Source organism: Drosophila rhopaloa, unplaced genomic scaffold (assembly GCF_018152115.1).
Source record: "Drosophila rhopaloa isolate 14029-0021.01 unplaced genomic scaffold, ASM1815211v1 contig_133, whole genome shotgun sequence".
NCBI classification, from domain to species: Eukaryota; Metazoa; Arthropoda; class Insecta; order Diptera; family Drosophilidae; genus Drosophila; species Drosophila rhopaloa.
In genome coordinates, this window is record NW_025335010.1 from 912778 (window position 1) to 936044 (window position 23267).

The window sequence follows — 23267 nt, forward strand, 5'->3', positions numbered from 1 at the left end:
AAAAGTCGATTATAATAATGATAGCACAGCCGGGAAAAGACCACACAATCCCCATCAATTTGGGTTTCGTGAAAAGCACGGAACAATTGAGCAGGTCAACCGGATAACATCAGAAATTTGGAACGCGTTCGAAAAACGAGAGTACTGTACTGCCATATTTTTAGATCTCTCTCAAGCATTTGATAGAGTTTGGCTAGATTGTCTAGTGTACAAGATCAAAACAATGCTCCCAAACAACAACCACAAGCTTGTAGAGTCTTACCTAGACGACAACTTCATAACGACAACCTCGTAGAAACTTCCCTCCTTATTTGCGAAAAACTCTGACAGCCACTTTTCACAACCCTCTTTTGAGCCCAACTTTACACCAGTAAGGGCATTCGCCATGGACAGGAACAGGTGGTAGTCACTTGGCGCTATGTCCGGGCTGTATGGCGGATTTACCTTTTACGAAGGAAAACATTAAAACAGCGCGAATTTCGGCGTTATCGAACTGCATGTTTACACATGTATAACTTTTCAACGCAATAACCAAACTTGTTATGAATAGCGTCGTTTTGTAGGTTATGTCAAGACCTTTCAATCGATATATAGCGTTTCCGATTCCGATATGTAGCGCTTTGCACAAAGCCGCCAAATTCAAAAACCAAAAAAAGCGGAAGGAAGATATTTGACAACCTGATATGTCCTCTACACAGCAGACATTCCGACAAGCACACGACTAAAATCATCTACGTTTGCTGATACAGCTATTCTTAGCCGCTCAAAATGCCCGAGGCAAGCAACTGCGCAGCTAGCTCTTCATCTGGTCTATGTTGAAAAGTGGCTGTCAGATTGGCGAATTAAAGTGAACGAACAAAAATGCAAGCACGTTACGTTCACTGGAAAGGAAAAACTATCCGAGTTCAATTTAGTCAGCTTACTAACTTACTACTCTTGTATTCTGATAAGAAAGAAGAAAGGAGGAGGCTAGTTTTTTGGGGAAGGAATGTGGAGAGCGTTGGGGATGGTTATTTAGTGATATTTTCCATTTCCCCTTAACTATTATTTTTCCTACTCGGGCCAGAAACTGCCGGAACACACAGATGCAAAATGAGCACAAGGAATACCAATCTTAAATGATGATACGAAAATGTATATGTTCATCCTTCAAATCATCAACTTGGACTTTGTTACGTATATAAACCGTAATATCCATAGCTGAGAGGTCTGTGGCAAGCTATGAAACAAATACATGTTCGAGCTGGGGCACCCAAACACATGTTACCGTTTTTGGTACCACACATGCGACTTTTTTTTATACTACAAAATTTAATTTAGACGGTAAGTCAACACGAGGTAATGGGGCCACTACTTTATTTTGATCGGAAAAAACGGACGTTCCTGGCGGCGCCACGGGTTCCGAATCCCTTTTTCTTAGTACCATTTGAGTGGCGCCTAAGATTGGCAGCTAAGCTAAAAGTAAATAGCGGGCAGCGGGTTGCACGACGCCACTCATAGACTTCCCACCGAACGGGACTTTGTTGCGCATGGCTAGTTTTTTGGGGGAGAAGAGGATGTAAAGGGACTAGGGATGGTTCTTTAATGGTATTTTCCATTAAATTTCCAACTATTATTTTTTTCTTAGCTTTGTTCTCTTGAATGTATGTCCTCGGTCCAGTACAATGTGCGAACTGCCAAATATATGGCCATACAAGGTCATACTGTAAACTGCGCCCGGTGTGTGTAACTTGTGAAGAGCTTTATGACTCCGCACACTGCCCAGCGAGCAAAGATGACTGCAACTCCAAAAAGGGCGGCAACTGCGGTGGCAATCACACTGCTAACTACAGAGGCTGCCCAGGTTATAAGGAGCAGAAAAGACGATCCACCAGAGAGGATCCACCAGCAACCCTGAAGTCTTCTTCTCGACTGCAGCCAGATCCTCACAAGTACCCATAAACTCTGATAAAAATGTGACATACGCAAGCGCTTTAAAATCAGGACTAGCTAACCCCGTATCAAAAAGTTCATTTCTGCAATCAACATACCAAGAACCGAACGAGGCTTAGAAGCAACAATCCCCGGAGCAGCCGAAAAGCAAACTTTAAACTAAGATATGCAGCCTGCAACAAATCCTTATGAAGTTTATGTCGTTTATGCGCACGACTATGCAAGATTTAATGCGAAACTAAAATCTATTGATTCAAATGCTGGTTTCACAACAATCCAAATAATGACTTCCCTAAGGATATCTACGTCACAGCATAACCTTGAGTTATCTCAATTTCTACTCGATAATCATATCGACTTAATAATGCTGCTTTCAGAAAACACCTTACAAACAAATACAATTTTCAACTAAGAGGGTATTCATTCTACGGAACAAATCATCCAGATGGTAAAGCACATGGTGGGACTGGAATTCTAATCAGAAGCCGTATTAAGCACCACTATCATAACAAATTTGCTAAAAACTACCTACAGGCCACATCTATAAATATACAAATAAATACTGGCAACCAACTTACACTAGCCGCCTCTTACTGCCCCCTCGCTTCACTATAGCTGAAGTAAATGCAGTTTTTCAACTCACTAGGAGACCACTTCATAGCAGCAGGAGACTACAATGCCAAGCACACACACTGGGGATCACGTCTCGTGACTCCAAAAGGAAAACAGCTCTATAATGCAGTTATAAAAGCCAAGAACAAGCTGGACTATGTTTCTCCTGGGAGACCAACATACTGGCCGGCAGACCCAAAGAAACTATCCGTTTTAATAGACTTTGCAATTACCAAAAACATTCCAAAAAATTTGCAAAAAAGCACCAAATGCCTTCCGGATCTTTCATCTGATCACTCACCTATCCTGTTTATTCTACTCCGACATCCAGGAGCATTGGAACAATCGTTTAAATAACAGAAAACCAATTGGGTTAAGTACAGGAAATATATTAGCTCACACATTGAGCTAAGTCCTCATCTCAACGATGAAGCCAACGTAGATAGCTTGTTAATACACTGGAGTCTGTACCTCAAACTACAAGTACACAATGCAACCCGAAGAAGACAAATCTACAAATCGAACAGCTCGTCCTCGAAAAACGACGCTTACGTCGAGAGTGGCAATTCCACAGATCTGCATCTGCTATTCAACGCTTAAAACATGCCTCACGTCAACTCACTAAAGCTTTACAGCAAGAAGAAGCATATGTCCTCGGACGCTACATAGAGCAATTGTCAACATCTAGTACAAAACACTCACTATGGAGAGCTCACCCAACTCTAAGCTCACCGAAAGTAACTGTGATTCCTATTAGAAATCCCACAGGCGGCTGGGCGCGCAGCGATGCAGGCAGAGCCAGTACATTTGCCAACCACCTTAAAAATGTTTTCCAACCAAATCCTGCCACTAGTGCGTTCACTTTGCCGACTTTACCATATGAGCCTCAGCTTCAGCATGAGCCAATTGAGTTTCGAAATTCAAATGAAATCGTTAACATCATGAAAAATCAGCTGAATCCGAAAAATCCACGGGCTGCGACCTCATAACTCCCAAAATGATCATAGAGCTCCCATATTGCGCCGTTTGCACTATCACCCAGCTTTTTAATGTCATCGCAAAACTTGGCCACTTTCAAGGGAGATGTAAAAATTCGATTATAATAATGATAGCACAGCCGGGAAAAGACCACACAATCCCCATCAATTTGGGTTTCGTGAAAAGCACGGAACAATTGAGCAGGTCAACCGGATAACATCAGAAATTTGGAACGCGTTCGAAAAACGAGAGTACTGTACTGCCATATTTTTAGATCTCTCTCAAGCATTTGATAGAGTTTGGCTAGATTGTCTAGTGTACAAGATCAAAACAATGCTCCCAAACAACAACCACAAGCTTGTAGAGTCTTACCTTTACGACAGAAAATTTTAACCGACAACTTCATAACGACAACCTCGTAGAAACTTCCCTCCTTATTTGCGAAAAACTCTGACAGCCACTTTTCACAACCCTCTTTTGAGCCCAACTTTACACCAGTAAGGGCATTCGCCATGGACAGGAACAGGTGGTAGTCACTTGGCGCTATGTCCGGGCTGTATGGCGGATTTACCTTTTACGAAGGAAAACATTAAAACAGCGCGAATTTCGGCGTTATCGAACTGCATGTTTACACATGTATAACTTTTCAACGCAATAACCAAACTTGTTATGAATAGCGTCGTTTTGTAGGTTATGTCAAGACCTTTCAATCGATATATAGCGTTGCCCGATTCCGATATGTAGCGCTTTGCACAAAGCCGCCAAATTCAAAAACCAAAAAAAGCGGAAGAAGATATTTGACAACCTGATATGTCCTCTACACAGCAGACATTCCGACAAGCACACGACTAAAATCATCCACGTTTGCTGATGATACAGCTATTCTTAGCCGCTCAAAATGCCCGAGGTAAGCAACTGCGCAGCTAGCTCTTCATCTGGTCGATGTTGAAAAGTGGCTTTCAGATTGGCGAATTAAAGTGAACGAACAAAAATTCAAGCACGTTACGTTCACTGGAAAGGAAAAACTATCCGAGTTCAATTTAGTCAGCTTACTAACTTACTACTCTTTTATTCTGATAAGAAAGAAGAAAGGAGGAGGCTAGTTTTTTGGGGAAGGAATGTGGAGAGCGTTGGGGATGGTTATTTAGTGATATTTTCCATTTCCCCTTAACTATTATTTTTCCTACTCGGGCCAGAAACTGCCGGAACACACAGATGCAAAATGAGCACAAGGAATACCAATCTTAAATGATGATACGAAAATGTATATGTTCATCCTTCAAATCATCAACTTGGACTTTGTTACGTATATAAGCCGTAATATTCATAGCTGAGAGGTCTGTGGCGAACTATGAAACAAATACATGTTCGAGCTGGGGCACCCAAACACATGTTACCGTTTTTGGTACCACACATGCGACTTTTTTTATACTACAAAATTTAATTTAGACGGTAAGTCAACACGAGGTAATGGGGCCACTACTTTATTTTGATCGGAAAAAACGGACGTTCCTGGCGGCGCCACGGGTTCCGAATCCCTTTTTCTTAGTACCATTTGAGTGGCGCCTAAGATTGGCAGCTAAGCTAAAAGTAAATAGCGGGCAGCGGGTTGCACGACGCCACTCATAGACTTCCCACCGAACGGGGAAGAGGATGTAAAGGGACTAGGGATGGTTCTTTAATGGTATTTTCCATTTCCCTTGAACTATTATTTTTTTCTTACGTTTGTTTTCTTGAATGTATGTCCTCGGTCCAGTACAATGTGCGAACTGCCAAATATATGGCCATACAAGGTCATACTGTAAACTGCGCCCGGTGTGTGTAACTTGTGAAGAGCTTCATGACTCCGCACACTGCCCAGCGAGCAAAGATGACTGCAACTCGAAAAAGTGCGGCAACTGCGGTGGCAATCACACTGCTAACTACAGAGGCTGCCCAGTTTATAAGGAGCAGAAAAGACGATCCACCAGCAACCCTGAAGTCTTCTTCTCGACTGCAGCCAGATCCTCACAAGGACCCATAAACTCTGATAAAAATGTGACATACGCAAGCGCTTTAAAATCAGGACTAGCTAACCCTGTATCAAAAATCTTTTCTGCAATCAACATACCAAGAACCGAACGAGGCTTAGAAGCAACAATCCCCGGAGCAGCCGAAAAGCAAACTTTAAAGCTAAGATATGCAGCCTGCAACAAATCCTTATGAAGTTTATGTCGTTTATGCGCACGACTATGCAAGATTTAATGCGAAACTAAAATCTATTGATTCAAATGCTGGTTTCACAACAATCCAAATAATGACTTCCCTAAGGATATCTACGTCACAGCATAACCTTGAGTTATCTCAATTTCTACTCGACAATCATATCGACTTAATAATGCTGCTTTCAGAAAACACCTTACAAACAAATACAATTTTCAACTAAGAGGGTATTCATTCTACGGAACAAATCATCCAGATGGTAAAGCACATGGTGGGACTGGAATTCTAATCAGAAGCCGTATTAAGCACCACTATCATAACAAATTTGCTAAAAACTACCTACAGGCCACATCTATAAATATACAAATAAATACTGGCCACTTACTTACATTAGCCGCCGTATACTGCTCTTTCGCTTCACTATAGCTGAATATGAGTTTATGCAGATTTTCAGACTACTTTATAGCAGCAGGAGACTACAATAACAAGCACACACACTGGGGATCACGTCTCGTGACTCCAAAAGGAAAACAGCTCTATAATGCAGTTATAAAAGCCAAGAACAAGCTGGACTATGTTTCTCTTGGGAGACCAACATACTGGCCGGCAGACCCAAAGAAACTATCCGTTTTAATAGACTTTGCAATTACCAAAAACATTCCAAAAAATTTGATAAGCACCGAATGCCTTCCGGATCTTTCATCTGATCACTCGCCTATCCTGTTTATTCTACTCCGACATCCAGGAGCATTGGAACAATCGTTTAAATCACAGAAAACCAATTGGGTTAAGTACAGGAAATATATTAACTCACACATTGAGCTAAGTCCTCATCTCAACGATGAAGCCAACGTAGAAAGCTTGTTAATACACTGGAGTCTGTATTCGTCTCTGCAGCTCGAGTTTTAACACCTCAAACTACAAGTGCACAATGCAACCCGAAGAAGACAAATCTACAAATCGAACAGCTCGTCCTCGAAAAACGACGCTTACGTCGAGAGTGGCAATTCCACAGATCTCCATCTGCTAGTCAACGCTTAAAACATGCCTCACGTCAACTCACTAAAGCTTTACAGCAAGAAGAAGCATATGTCCTCGGGCGCTACATAGAGCAATTGTCAACATCTAGTACAAAACACTCACTATGGAGAGCTCACCCAACTCTAAGCTCACCAAAAGTAACTGTGATTCCTATTAGAAATCCCACAGGCGGCTGGGCGCGCAGCGATGCAGGCAGAGCCAGCACGTTTGCCAACCACCTTAAAAATGTCTTCCAACCAAATCCTGCCACTAGTGCGTTCACTTTGCCGACTTTACCATATGAGCCTCAGCTTCAGCCTGAGCCAATTGAGTTTGGAAATTCAAATGAAATCGTTAACATCATGAAAAATCAGCTGAATCCGAAAAATGCACGGGCTGCGACCTCATAACTCCCAAAATGATCATAGAGCTCCCATATTGCGCCGTTTGCACTATCACCAAGCTTTTTAATGTCATCGCAAAACTTGGTCACTTTCAAGGGAGATGTAAAAAGTCGATTATAATAATGATAGCACAGCCGGGAAAAGACCACACAATCCCCATCAATTTGGGTTTCGTGAAAAGCACGGAACAATTGAACAGGTCAACCGGATAACATCAGAAATTCGGAACGCGTTCGAAAAACGAGAGTACTGTACTGCCATATTTTTAGATCTCTCTCAAGCATTTGATAGAGTTTGGCTAGATTGTCTAGTGTACAAGATCAAAACAATGCTCCCAAACAACAACCACAAGCTTTTAGAGTCTTACCTTTACGACAGAAAATTTTAGACGACAACTTTATAACGACAACCTCGTAGAAACTTCCCTCCTTATTTGCGAAAAACTCTGACAGCCACTTTTCACAACCCTCTTTTGAGCCCAACTTTACACCAGTAAGGGCATTCGCCATGGGCAGGAACAGGTGGTAGTCACTTGGCGCTATGTCCGGGCTATATGGCGGATTTATCGGCGTTATCGAACTGCATGTTTACACATGTATAACTTTTCAACGCAATAACCAAACTTGTTATGAATAGCGTCGTTTTGTAGGTTATGTCAAGACCTTTCAATCGATATATAGCGTTGCTCGATTCCGATATGTAGCGCTTTGCACACAGCCGCCAAATTCAAAAACCAAAAAAAGCGGAAGGAAGATATTTGACAACCTGATATGTCATCTACACAGCAGACATTCCGACGAGCACACGACTAAAATCATCTACGTTTGCTGATACAGCTATTCTTAGCCGCTCAAAATGCCCGAGGCAAGCAACTGCGCAGCTAGCTCTTCATCTGGTCTATGTTGAAAAGTGGCTGTCAGATTGGCGAATTAAAGTGAACGAACAAAAATGCAAGCACGTTACGTTCACTGGAAAGGAAAAACTATCCGAGTTCAATTTAGTCAGCTTACAAATTTACTACTCTTGTATTCTGATAAGAAAGAAGAAAGGAGGAGGGAGGCTAGTTTTTTGGGAAGGAATATGGAGAGCGTTGGGGATGGTTTTTTAGTGGTATTTTCCATTTCCCCTAAACTATTATTTTTCCTACTCGGGCCAGAAACTGCCGGAACATACCAATCTTAAATGATGATATGAAAATGTTTATGTTCATCCTTCAAATCATCAACTTGAACTTTGTTACGTATATAAGCCGTAATATCCATAGCTGAGAGGTCTGTGGCGAGCTATGAAACAAATACATGTTCGAGCTGGGGCACCCAAACACATGTTACCGTTTTTGGTATCACACATGCGACTTTTTTTTATACTACAAAATTTAATTTAGACGTTAAGGCAACACGAAGTAATGGGGCCACTACTTTATTTTGATCGGACAAAACGGACGTTCCTGGCGGCGCCACGGGTTCCGAATCCCTTTTTGCCTTCGTTCTTAGTACCATTTGAATGGCGCCTAAGATTGGCAGCTAAGCTAAAAGAAAATAGCGGGCAGCGGGTTGCACGACGCCACTCATAGACTTCCCACCGAACGGCACTTTGTTGCGCATGGCTACTTTTTTGGGGGAGAAGAGGATGTAAAGGGGCTAGGGATGGTTTTTTAATGGTATTTTCCATTTCCCTTGAGCTATTATTTTTTTTTTAGCTTTGTTCTCTATGTATGTATGTCCTCGGTCCAGTACACAGAGATGCGAAACGCATACCAAGAATACCAGTAATAGCATAAGAAAATATAATTTGTACAACCTTCAAATCATCAAATCATCACTACTTTAATTTAATCGGACAGAGCGGACGTTCCTGGCGGCACCACATTGCGACCGGATCACTTTTGGCCTCAATCTTAGTACCAGTGGGGCCTAAGATCGGCGTTAGCCATAGACTGCGCATTGACCGAAATTTTTTGCGATCGAGGGAATTCGGCTCAGATGGCATGCGACTAGTGAGCTGCAATTCAGGTGCCACTAGCAGATCCTGATTTTTTCGGCAGTTGCTGATTAAGTCCTTTGAGGTGGTTTCTGTGAGCCACCTAATAGAAATTGCCTCATTCTCATAAACGATGGACTAATCGCCAACTTATCTGATCGATAGCATAGTTTTTAAATGAACAGGATACCATTATCACTCTTAATCGGACCAATGTGCAGAGAGAGAGTACAGGGAGCAGAAGCGAAATACCGATTAACTACGATATTAGGCACCTCTGAGCTGGTTAGGCAGAGAAAGTGACATATTGTGATAGCAACGTAAAGTTTTTCCGTTCCAACAACTCCGCAACGAAGTGCTACACCTCAGAAATAACTGCAAAGAGGTAAAGAGAGTTGTTACCGTACAGAGTCCAACGACAAAGAGAAATTTGAAAGGCAGGCCATAGAGGCCATAGAAAAACAGTAACAACAAACCAGAACATAACTAAATGTTCAAATGTCCGAACGAACGGACTGTTGTTAATACACTAAAATGGTAACTCGTGTCAAAAAAAATTTTCAGTGGAAAATCGACAATTGAGTGAAAATTTGGCAACTGGGTAACAAGGAGTAGCTTATGTTCCGGATTTTCCTGGAGTGGCGTATCTGATGGATGATGATGAGAAATCGGTTCTGGAAAAGTTGGGTTGACGAGCAGCAGCGCGCATTGCCAGTGCCGATGGAAAAGGAGGTTGCTTCACCGGGGTAGGAATATCGTGGAACGGATTAGATTTAAATGTAGCGCTCAGTATTTCAGTATTTGCTATCGATGTTTGCTAGAAACAATGTTTGCTGTAATCTAAATGCGGTCACACGAAATGCTACGCCTTGATTTATTCCAATTGTAGAGATCAAAGAGACAGGGGGCAAGACTGCGGTATGTAACAGTATTGTTCTTTAACCGAACACAAATATCGTCGGTATTGCCGACGACGTAGCGCTGGTACCTGTAAAAAAAAAGGGATTGCCGTAGCACAATTCAAGTTGGCGTAGCAACAATAACATCTCAACGAGCGATCAAGTGCCTGTATCCCCAGTGTAGGCGGGGCGGCAGATGTCAGGCGCTGCAGCGAGCATATAAACGCTTAGAAACCTGGAGAGGCAGAGGAAGAATCAGTCAGAAACAAGAAAGGAAAGCAAACTTCGGGCGGAGTCCAAGTTGATATACCCTTGCAGATTATTTATATGATGCATTCTTAATACTCATAAAAAATCCTAACTTCCTAACTTTAAAAACGCCAAAGTTAAAGTTATTTCCAATCGTTCAGTTATATGGCAGCTATAGGATATAGTCGGCTGATCCTTATGAAATTTGGTAGGTCGGATTAATTGGCCAAAAATAAAACACGTAGAAAATCCCAACTTCCTAACTTTATGGCATTTCCGATCGTTCAGTTATATGGCAGCTATAAGATATAGTCGGACGATCCTTATGAAATTTGGTAGGTCGGATTAATTGGCCAAAAATAAAACACGTAGAAAATCCCAACTTATATATATGGCAGCTATAGGATATAGTCGGCCGATCCTTATGAAATTTGATAGGTCGGATTAATTGGCCAAATATAAAAGCAAAAGAAAATCCCAACTTCCTAATTTCACAAACACCAAAGTTATGCCATTTCCGATCGTTCAGTTATATGGCAGCTATAGGAAATAGCCGGCCGATCCCGGCCGTTCCGACTTATATACTTCATGCAAAGGAATTAAGGGTGTGTGCAAAGTTTCAATTCGATATCTTTAAAACTGAGAGACTAGTTTGCGTAGAAAGAGACAGACGGACATACAGGCGGACATGCTTATATCAACTCAGGAGGTGATCCTGATCAAGAATATATATACTTTATAGGGTCGGAGATGTCTGCTTCACTGCGTTGCACACTTTTGACCAAAATTATAATACCGTCTGCAAGGGTTTAAAAAAACCAACTTTCGCGCTAATCAATGCTTAGCAACAGACCCGCGCCAGCTGGATTCGTGTTTCCGAACCACAAAACTATTGTTGGTATATTGAGTTAGTTAAATAAAGAAATAAAACAAGAAAGGAAAGCTAACTTCGAGCGAAGCCGAAGTTGATATACCCTTGCAGAATACTCTGTAAATTATATTCTCCAAAATTATTCATATGATGCATTTTTAATACTCATAAAAAATCACAACTTTCTTACTTTAAAAAAACCAAAGTTATGGCATTTCCAATCGTTCAGTTATATGGCAGCTATAGGATATAGTCGGCCGATCATTATGAAATATGATAGGCCGGATTGATTGGCCAAAAATAAAGCCCATAGAAAATCCCAACTTCCTAACTTAACAAACACCAAAGTTATGACATTTCCGATCAATCAGTTATATGGCAGCAAAAGGATATAGTCGGCCGATCCTTATGAAATTTGGTAGGTCGGATTGATTGGCCAAATATAAAACCCATAGGAAGTCCCAGCTTCCTTACTTTACAAACACCAAAGTTATGGCATTTCCGATCAATCAGTTATATGGCAGCTATAGGATATAGTCGGCCGATCCCGTCCGTTCCGACTTATATACTGCGTGCAAAGGAAAGAAGGGTGTGTGCAAAGTTTCAGTTCGATAGCTTTAAAACTGAGAGACTAGTTTGCGTAGAAACAGACAGACGGACAGACAGACGGACAGACAGACGGACAGACAGACGGACAGACGGACAGACGGACATGGCTATATCAACTCAGGAGGTGATCCTGATCAAGAATATATATACTTTATAGGGTCGGAGATGTCTCCTTCACTGCGTTGCACACTTCTGACCAAAATTATAATACCCTCTGCAAGGGTATAAAAATAATACACATGAACACAGACGCACACACCGCTGATTTTGAGATCCCCTTTACTTTATCCCTTAGTTTTCACTGAAGAAATAGGTAGATTATTACGGTCCCTGCAAATCCCTACAAATCCATTCATTTCAAAATATACTAGATTAACTAAAACGCCTATCCGGATGAACATTCGTCCCTCGACATAAGACATTATGTCTACCAAACACTAAGTAGCTATAAATAGTTGTTATTCATTAATACTTACAATTTGCTGTTGAGAATTTGAGTCAAGTTGCTTTTCGACATGTATGGTTCTTACGGAGTATGCTTCCGATAGAAGCACGTCAAAATGTAAGTCCTTTAAATCGTTTATCCAAATATCACTGGACGTTTCAAAAATGTATGCCAGATGGTTGGGAAGATTTGTATAGATATCCTTAACAAATCCTAAAAACAGTTGAATCTAGAAGGAAATTTGATTTATATTGATTTTGTTTTGAATATAAAATATTAAGCTTAACTTAACATTGTCATTATTTTATTTCTTAAGATAACATTTAAAATAATATCAACAAATATGCATTTAATCGAAAGTTTAATGTCTTTTACAACCCAATCCAAGTACCAGAAATTTTGTACCAATATAAAAATAAAAAAAAATAAATTTTTTCCCTTGAACGTATTGACTACTTTACATTCAATGCTGACTTCACAACCTTTGCGACAGTCACAACCTATATTAATGGAAATCGGTAGATTCACAACTGGGACCATTGAATTCTAACATTGACTTTTAATTTATTACTCATGTACCCGTCAAAATAATGACTGTTAGAAACTCTTTTAAATATGTTTTAACAATAACATAAAAAAATTCACTTTAATGAACGATAAGACATACTTTAAATGGAAACGATATAAAACTGAACATTTTGACAGACTATTTAAAAACAAAAGGACCGCAGTGACCAAACTCATTATAATTTATTTTTGGCCAATCAATCCGACCTATAATGAGTTCATAATTCGATAGTTTTTATATTCACAAATATCTCCCTAAAAGGATTTTTCAAAACTCAAATTATTTTCAAAGTTATAGCCGTTTTAGTAAAGTGCCAACTAGACCGGTTGAGCGAACGACTGGAACTTTAAACGCGTTTTTCTCGAAACTACTTTTTTTGATGCGGTCGCCACTCAGTCGACGATTGAAATTTGGCATGAATATTCTTTAAATATATCTCTATCGCCGGAACCAACAAAAAATAAAAATTTTAAATTTATAATATTTTTAAAAATTCGACAAAATGGAAAAATTAGTGAAAAAATCGACTTTTTTCTTTGAGTTGCCATTTCATGAAAAAATAATTTTTTTTTTTTGGTGCTTCATGCCATAGCGACATTCGTACTCATTAAGAATCTATCATAGTTTTATTTTTGAGACAACGACAAGCATAGATATCATGGCGACGCGGACACGGCCTCTTTTTTTCCCCCTCTTCTTCAAGAAAGAATAACTAAATGAAAACAAATTTTTTTTTTTGAAATTTATTTTATGTACTCCTTAAGTTTAATAAACAAATGATAAAAAATCGGATAGTAAAAATATCTATTGCTTTTTTTTTATTAATTGTTAAAAAAAGGTCGAAATTCGAGCCTCAAAGACCCCTTAAGCTTAATGGTGCAATAGCAACATAAAACATATGGAAAGTAATACAAAATCTAGGAAATAAGAAACTAAAAAAAACTGTGATTAAAGATGATTTACATGCGGACTTACTACAGTGCGTAGTGACAACACCAACCAAAAATAGTGTACATAATTGCTTTGATTTTGTTTGTATAACTCATCTTAGGAACTATAACAAAAAAAAATAAATTAAAACCTACAGGATTTGATGCCAGATAAATTTACGAGTCGCTTATGATCGATATGTGCTCTGCGATTTTTGTCAAATTTTGAAATACTGGAATACTGCAAATACTGAAATAATGCGTAGCCTAATAGCAGTGTTTGTATTTTGGAATTAGATAATTCTTTTAACTGTCAACTAATTTTTCGCACTCTAATAAATTTGTATAAATCTGTTTAAGCCCCGTGCTTTGTTATTGTAATTGTGTGCATACTCTGCCAATGCTTCTGTTGTTGTTCTTTTAACATGTAACGATTTTAATATCTTAATCTCTCTTTCCCGCTCTATTTTTTTGCGGCTTATATAACAGTTCTTGTGCATATTTATTAGTGTTACACAATCCAAACTCAGTGGATAAAAAAATGTTCTTGCTTTTGCATTTTTTTCGAAAAAAAAAGAGAAACTGAGAGCCGGCCGGATCCCCCCTAACAGTTTTCTCGCCCTCTACCGCTCCCTCAAATATATAAGGTTGTCAAATAACTCCCTTCCGCTTTTTTGCTCTTTATTCAATGCTTTATAAAAATTGATACAGTGAACGGATTTAGCTAAAATATGCGCCGTTTTGTTCGATAATGTGTTCCCATTTAGACGGCAACTTCATAATACCCCCCTCGTAGAAACTTCCCTCCTTATTTGCGAAAAACTCTGACAGCCACTTTTCACAACAATCTTTTGAGCCCAACTTTATACCAGAAAGGGCATTCGCCATGGACAGGAACAGGTGGTAGTCACTCGGCGCTATGTCCGGGCTATATGGTGGATGCGATAAAATCTCCCAACCGAGCTCCCGTAGCTTCTGATGAGTCATCAAAGAAGTGTGTGGTCTGGCGTTGTCCTGGTGAAACACTACACCCTTCCTGTTGGCCAATTCTGGTCGCTTCTGGTCGATCGCCAGCTTCAAGCAGTCCAGTTGTACGGAGTAGATGGTAGAATTAAGCGTCTGGGCATATGGGAGCAGCTCATAGTGTATGATTCCCTTCCAATTCCACCAAACACAAAGCAAAACTTTCCTGGCCGTCAATCCCGGCTTGGCCACTGTTTTGGAAGATTCAGCGGTCTTCAACCACGACCGTTTTCGCTTGATATTGTCGTATGTGATCCATTTTTCGCCGCCAGTCACAATCCGCTTCAAAAATGGGTCGAGTTCATTCCGTTTCAGCAGCATATCGGAGGCGTTGATTCTGTCTAACAGGTTTTTTTTGCGTAAAATCATGCGGGTTCCGCATCCAGCTTTTTTTATATCCAGCCTTCTGCAGATGGTTTCAAACGCTTTGGTGACTAACTCCTATCTCCTCGGCGAAAAATGAGGCGATTTGGAAAATTATTTGAGTGTGGATAGCTTTAGTTCTTGTAGTTTCCGAGATCTGGACGCCCATATGGATAGCGGACGAGCGGACGGACGGACAGACGGAAAGACAGACTGACATGGCGAAATCAATTCGGCTATTTATCCTGATCAACAATACAGTGGCTATTCAATAGCTATATTAAATAATATAAATATATATTATATAATCAAGGAATCCGCTCCGCTTCCAAGTCCCACGCCAATATTTAGCAAAAAAATTGAATTTTGCCGCTGAAAGTGGTTACCGAACCTAGAAATTCTGCACCATTTGCGTTTTGAAAAATTAACCGAAAACATATATTTTTGTCAAGAACAAGAATACACACAATTGTGAAGTCGCGATAAAAGACCAGCCAGCTGTCGTCCTCTCTTTTGGAATATGAAAAATATTTTTGGTTATCATCCGGATTAAACGGTGAACTTCTACAGGTTGAGGGTGCCTGCAAATATTCAGTGGGCAGATCCCAGAACATTTCTCAGTTGGCCAGATAAAGCAGGTGCCTGAGCTTCCCATCTCGGCTGTATATTGTCAAGAGAGAACGCTATAGTCGGGTGCCCCGACTATCAGATACCCGTTACTCAGGTAAAGGGAGTGCGAGGGAGATGGAGATAGAAACTTTGATCATGCATAACTCTTTAACGAATGGTCCGATTTGAAAAATTTCTTCTACATTTCGATAGGTATTGATAAACACAATAAAACTGCATTTTTACTTTTCCGAAATATTTAAAATTTTAAAATCGTATATAAGTGATTGTGGGCATTAAAGAGGGCGTGGCACCTTTTTGAAACAAACTTGCGCTGCGTAGGAACTCCTAGAATCTGCATGCAAAATGCCAATCTTCTAGCTTTTATAGTTTCCGAGATCTCAGCGTTCATACGGACAGACAGACATGGCTATATCGACTCGGCTAGTGACCCTGATCAAGAATATATATATTTATCGTCGGGTCGGAAACGCTTCCTTCTAGCTGTTACATACTTTTGCACGAATACAATATACCCTTTTACTCTACGAGTAACGGGTATAAAAATAAATGTATGTTGTTCCAGACGGGGAGGTGGAGTCCTGATTGCTGTCGACTCCACCTTTTCGTCTGAATTACTAACTTTCGAAGAATTTTATGACATGGAATTCCTAGGTATAAAATTATCGTTTCCCGGTAGTTTTGTATATATTACTTGTTCATATATCCCACCATCATCTATTTTTACGAAAATCTCCTTTCCGTTATTCAGTCCATTTCCATTTACCTAGTGCGACATGGTCCCCTGACGAAAACTGTAACATATTACTTCCTTTAGCGCAGCATGACTTTATTGACGGCTTGCTTGACATTGCGCTATCCCAAGTGAACCATGTTAAGAACTCCTTGGGACGTTTACTGGACTTGTGTTTTGTTTCAAATTCAGAAGGCTTTTGCCTATCAAGTACATCACCACTTACACAACCGGAAGATCCTTATCATCCAACTCTAGAGCTAACTGTAGACGCAACAACAGATCTGAATAAAAAATCCGAAAAGTCGGTTAAACGAATCCGCTGCTTTCGCAAGGCAAACTTTCATCTTTTAAATACTTTTATATCCGGCTTTGACTGGTCCGAATTTTATTCATGCACTAACGTGGCTGAGGCCGTTAATATCTTTTATAATGCATTGAATTCCTTCTTTTATCTGTGTGTTCCGTTATACTATCCGTCAATTTCAAATAAACCTCCGCGGTTTAATAAGGAGTTGTCACACCTAAAAAAATATTAAGTCCAGACTTTTCAATAAATTTAAAATGTGCGGTTCACAATCTGTCTTCTCTCGGTACCAAAGGGCTGGGTCAAATTTTATTGTGCCAAACAGTTTTATAATTTTGTTAACACTAAGCGTAAATCAGCCTGTTACCCTGCATCGCTATCATTCGAAAACTCTACGGCAAATTCTGATCAGGCAATTGCCGATCTATTTGCCCAGTTTTCCAGCCAACAAATTCCAAATCCATCTTGATTTTTTGTCCGAGGTTAAGCGAAAGCTCCCTTTTTTTGGATCTCCATAAAGCCAGTCTATTCACCGGGTTTGGACGGAGTTCCAGGCTGCGTGCTTAAATACTGTGCTGAAACTGTGTGTAGACCTCTGTACAAATTGTTTACCTTGTCTTTAAAAACATCTCATGTCCCACTTATTTGGAAGGAGTCATTTGTCATTCCCCTCATAAGAAAGGAAATAAATGCAATACAAGTAATTACAGAGGCATATCCAAATTATCCCCTATCCCAAAGCTTTTCGAAAACACTATTACACCCCATTTGCAACATCTTTGTAGATCGATTATATCTCCATGTCAACATGGATTTATAAGGCGAAGATCTACGACGACAAACCTCGATTATATCTCCATGTCAACATGGATTCCTCCCCTTGGAGCTAACGACTTTTGTAATAAATGGCTTTAGAAAGAGCATGCAGACTGACGTAGTTTACACTGATTTTAGTAAAGGGTTTGATTCACTAAATCACTCGCTTCTTGTATTAAAGCTAGACCTATTAGGGTTTCCATGTGATCTTCTAACATGGATCTGAAGTTATCTGAGTGGTAGGACTCAACGAGTCCTCTTTATCCTCTCTGATTTGATCCGAGTTACTTCAGGCGTCGCGTCCCACAAGGAAGCCACCTTGGTCCACTTCTTTTTACTTTATTTATAAACGATCTCCCTCTAGTCTTGACAAAGTCGCGTGTCCTTATGTACGCAGATGACGTTAAGTTATGCCTGCAATATAACAAAATTTCTAGCAGTTCGGACCAACAATCTGACCTAAATGCTTTTCAAACATGGTGTTGTGAAAATCTTTTGGATTTAAATAGCGCTAAGTGCAAAGTAATGACATTTTTTCGGGTGAACCCACAATATGCAACGCATGTTGATGACCTTGCCGTCCTTCTTGACCCAAAACATAAGTTTTGTGACCATATTACTTCTATGGTGAATAAAGCCAGGGGAGTACTTGGATTTATTAAAAGGTGGTCAAAGGAATTCGATGATCCCTATGTTACAAAAACTCTGTTCATTTCACTCGTCCGTCCAATCCTGGAGTACTGTTCAGCAGTTTGGAGTCCTCAGTATAGTGTACATATAGACCGGATAGTCTGTGCAAAAGAACTTTTTATTATTTGCTCTACGGGGCCTTAACTGGGTCGCAAAAACTTCTCCGTGTCTAATAGAATTACCAGAAACTATGTTCCTCTTACTTTAAATATTTGAAGATCTAACTATGATATGCATGAACCGTTTAGAGTACTGTGTAACGACTTTGACGTTAAAAAACAAATTTTAATATATTTGGAATTGTTTCACTAGTGAAAGAATGACAAATTTTCAAATTCTCCGCACTATTTTATTTCGTAACTATGCTTTCTCTGGCCTCATCCCCGTTAAGATTGGTGTTTGATGTCTATATCTTGATGGTGGGCCAAACTGTTCGAAGCTGCTTCGGCTTAGGATGCATAAGATTGTCCTTTCGGTAGATGTCAGATGAATAGCCAAGTAATGGTTGAAAAAGCTGACCGAAACTTTCAGCATTAAATGTGGACACTCACTATGTATATAAAATGGATTCCACTAAATCATAAAATTTCTTATCTAGTTGAAATACTTCTAAGAGAGGCTTTCTCTGGCTCTCTCTCCACTCCTTCCATCAGGAAAGTTTTTATTTTAAAATCACATAGAATATATATATTCCCTTGTTCTATTCTTGCGTATACAGAGCCGTTTTTTTAGAAATAGAAAAAGTACATGCGTAATATTGTCTCTGTGTGTGATACAGCTATTATTGGGGTTTTAGATCCTATAGCCTTGTAAGATTCTATAGACTACTAGCATTCGTAAGGTGCCCAGATGGTCATAGAATATTGCTGCGTGTTTTGTGAACTAACTGACATTGCTCTGTGCCAGTGCCACTGGAAGGATGAGTAGCTACACCAATAGTGTTGACAAAATCCCAGGCGCCACTAGCTGCTTACGACTTTTAGGTGGCTTAGAAGTTCGATTTCAAAACTAACGCGTTTACAGGGCGAATCTTCTGAAAATAAAGGCTCTAGTCGAGCGATGGGGCGCTTCTATACTTCAGAGACTGTTTTGATGTCAGCTACCCCAAACAGTTTTTCATACCAGAAATCTTAACCGCATTTGAAGTTCGTAAATAATTATGGTAACACTCACATTCGGTTTTGAGTTCGCTCATGAGTTAGCTCATCATCCCAATCTAGTTCTGTTTCCCAGTTTTTCACTAAAGCTCTCAAAGATAGTCTAATTTATCGACTCTGACGAGTCCTCTTTATTTGTTTAAACATCAGTTTCAAAGTTTATAGCAATATTTAGTTTAAATAACAATATTTTGTTTGAGAATTGTTTGTTCAATTCTTAACGAATTTTAATGGCTTCGGCTATATGCTCCAGTGAGGCAGTATTTGTCCTTTGTTGGTCCAGGCAGTTAATGGCTAGGGTTGGTGCAGATGTTGTACCATACGCGACAGTTTTTAGTCGGTAGTATTTTGTTTGTGATGGTCTCTTTCTCTTAACGATCAATTATTAGAACTCATCTTCAGGGTTTATCAAAACGTGACGGTACACTTTCTCAATCTCCGCTATGAATACGTACTCGTAAGTTCTAAACCGTATTTAAATTGCTCTGTATCGTGGATTCGGTACGTTGTGTAACGTTAAATGACTTATTGCAGGAATTGTTTTAGCCTCGTTGTGCTACTATCGGGCTTTAGCACACAGTTGTGGGGGGAAGTAGTAATCCTTTGGAATGTGAATTAAAGGCACTGGTTTTATATGTCTCAATCCTTTTTACTCTGTCACAAAGTCCCCATGCCCTTTCCAGATTTCGGACGAGATCCTTCTTTACAAAGACAAAAACGTTTTTGTTGAATTTTTTTAGTGACCCCTCCAGGGCTGAAGACTGTTTAGGAAATGGGAGCTTTACAATACACCTGAAGGTTTTCAAGAAAGACATTTTTGCAGACTATATCGTTCAAGCTTCTATTATTAGTATTTTCGGCTGAAGCATCAGAAACTAGTCTAAGATTGGTCGTCGGGCTGTAATCCCTAATACTAGGTGGGGTGAAAAGTAACCTCCTTGACCGCCAGAATGCTCTACTACTGCAAAGAAGGTTATGGTACCTTACGGTGCGTTCATATTTAGGCAAGCATAATTTCAGTGCGATACTGCCCTTAGTTTTGTTTTGGCAGCTGGACAAAAACGATTTTCGTTCTTTCATAAAACATTATTTTTTGAGAGGCAAAACGGCGAAGGAAACAAAAGAACAAATTGGACAAATATTATGGGGCAAATGCTCCGTCAGATTACACCGTGAAATATTGGTTTCGAGAGTTTCGTGGTGGCCGCAACTCCACTACCGATGAAGTCCGCAGCGGCAGGGCTTCCGATGCGGATACAGAGGACAATGTTAAAAAAATACATGAAATGGTATTGGCTGATCGCAAAGTGAAAGTGCGCGAGTTAGCAGATGCCACAACGATCAGTACTGACCGAGATTCTGCATATGAAAAAGTTATCCTGCCGCTGGGTGCCGCGCATGCTCACTCCTGACCAAAAACTCGAACGCGAGAGCAGTTCGAAAGAGTGTTTGTACTTACTGATGTGGAATCCGGTGGACTTTTGGCGTCGATTGGTAACTGTTGATGAAACCTGGATCCACTTTTACACACCAGAAAACAGAATGAGTGCCCGGCAATGGACCAAAGCCGGCACGAGTGCTCCGAAGCGGCCGAGGGAGGCTTGATGGGTCGGAAAGGTTATGGCGTCAGTTTTTTGGAATTGTCATGGCATACTCTTCGTGAACTACCTCGAAAAAGGAAAAACCATCAACAGCGAGTATTACTGTGCATTGTTGGAGCGATTGAAGGCCGAAATCGCTGCAAAACGGATTCACATGAAGCGAAAAAAAATTTGGTTTTTGCAAGGCAATGCACCGGCGCACAAGAGCGTAGAAATCGAAATGTAGTCGATTTGTGATAACTGCAAGAGTATATAAATTTCGGCTTGCCGAAGTTTGCTTTCTAGTTAATCTACTTGACACAGAAAAGTTTAGACGACTTACCAAGTCGGGCTGTCAATCTCACCATGTATAAGGATATACATGCAGAGAGTACCAAACATCGTTCTACTGTTGGCTAGGGAGGGTAAATTAATCAACAGATTTTAGGAGCCGTAAAGTAAAAAGAAGAAAGTTTTTTTGTACTGATTCAATACGACCAATATGTATTCCGTATTGTAGACTCCAGACCCATACTCCAGAATCGGACGGACTAGAGAAATAAATAAAGTTGGATAAAGGATCATCGAGTTCTTTTAACCACCTTTTAATAAAACCAAGAACTCCTCTGGCTTCATTAACCATGGACGTGTAAGTCGCGTATATCGGATTGACCCGATAAAAAGTCATCAGCTTGCACACTTAGAACCGTTTAAAATTAATAAATTATCTCGACACCATTTTTAAAAGTTATCTAGATCGGATTGTAAGTCTAAATGGCGGGAAATGTCCTTATACTGCAAGCATAACTTAATATCATCTGACTTAAATAATAAATAATGTAAAAAGTAGCGGACCCAGATGGCTCCCTTGTGGGGCACCGGAGACAACACTGAGAATTCTAGAAATTGAATTTTTTAAAAGGACCCTTTGTGACCTGCCATACAGGTAACTTGAAATCTATATAAGGAGATCAACTGGATAACCTAACATGTCAAGTTTTTGAACAAGAAGTCAAGAGTCAAATGCTTTACTAAAATTAGTGTAAATGACGTGTTTGAAAACTACTATTGAAGCCCTTTATCACAAATGTAGTATGCTCTAGAAGGTTAGTGATTGTTGATCTACGTTTAATAAATCTATGTTGACACGGAGAAATGATTGATCTGCAAAGGTGCTGCAAATGAGGAGAAATGATTATTTTAAAAAGCTTAGAAATAGCTGACAACTTAGATATACCTCTATAATAACTGGCTTCTAACTTGTTACCTTTTTTAAAAAGAGGAATAACATATGATTCCTATTTGGAAATTGGGAAGTTTCTATAGATAAAGTACAAAAGTTGTGAAGAGCTTTGCACAGGGCCTTAGCGCAATACCTAAGCAAGCACCCAGGAATACCATCGGGGCCTGGCGATTAAAGAGGCTTAGTACGAAGAAGATCCAAAGAAGAGAGCTTTCTGTTAGAGTGGGACAGAATATAAGGTTTGACTTGGATATGGTGTAAGAATAAGACTATGATGAATTATCTAAAGTAGAGTAAGTTGTTTGAAAAAATTGGGCAAATAAATCGGATATTGCCTGATCTGTGTTTGCCGTCGTGTTTTCGAACGACAGAGAGGAAGGATAAAAATTAGATATACGCTTGGTGTTAACGTAGTTATAAAACAGTTTCGGGTCATAAGAAAACTGGACCTTACAAAGGTTTAAGTAACTATTATAACACTGAGCATTAATCACGGTAAATCATGACCGAGAATCGGTATTTTTATATTTCCTACAAAGTCTTGGCTTTACATTTCTTAAGTGTGTCAATTCTTTGCTAACCCAAGGTAATTTATTGGAGATAGACATTTTTTAGGCATAACTCACTGCTCCCATTCACAGAAAGTGATATCGCAGGGAGAAAAATCCAACTTTTGATAGACACAGGGGCTTCCAAAAATTATATCAAGACTATGAAAGAATTTTCTGTAAAATCGATCCATGGTCACAACACCAGAAGCAAAAAATGTATGATGCACCTTTTTAGCACAACTACAAAAATTTTGTACTTCCGAACCTAACAACGTTTACTTATAAAAAAGAGACGTCGTACTTGACCTAAAAGACAAAAAGTATATAAGTATATAAAATGTGCAAATGTTAATTTTACCAAAGTTGAGGATATGGAGGTACCCAAGGAAATTATTGAAAAATTCCAGGCAATGTTAGGAAACCGCAGAGGCGTATTCGCAGAGCCGAACGAGGTGCTGTCTTACAATACTAATATT

General features: G+C 39.7%; 1 protein-coding gene across 4 annotated transcripts in view; it reads right to left on the reverse strand.

Moving 5' to 3' along the window:
* Positions 1 to 23267, reverse strand: part of LOC108049303 (transcription-associated protein 1) — a 466810-nt gene that overhangs the window by 390421 nt on the left and 53122 nt on the right. For all 4 annotated transcript variants that reach the window (XM_044456610.1, XM_044456611.1, XM_044456612.1 and 1 more), the window contains exon 3: positions 12233 to 12430. In XM_044456610.1, coding sequence (XP_044312545.1) covers positions 12233 to 12430 — 198 coding nt within the window. The remainder of the gene's footprint in view (positions 1 to 12232; positions 12431 to 23267) is intronic.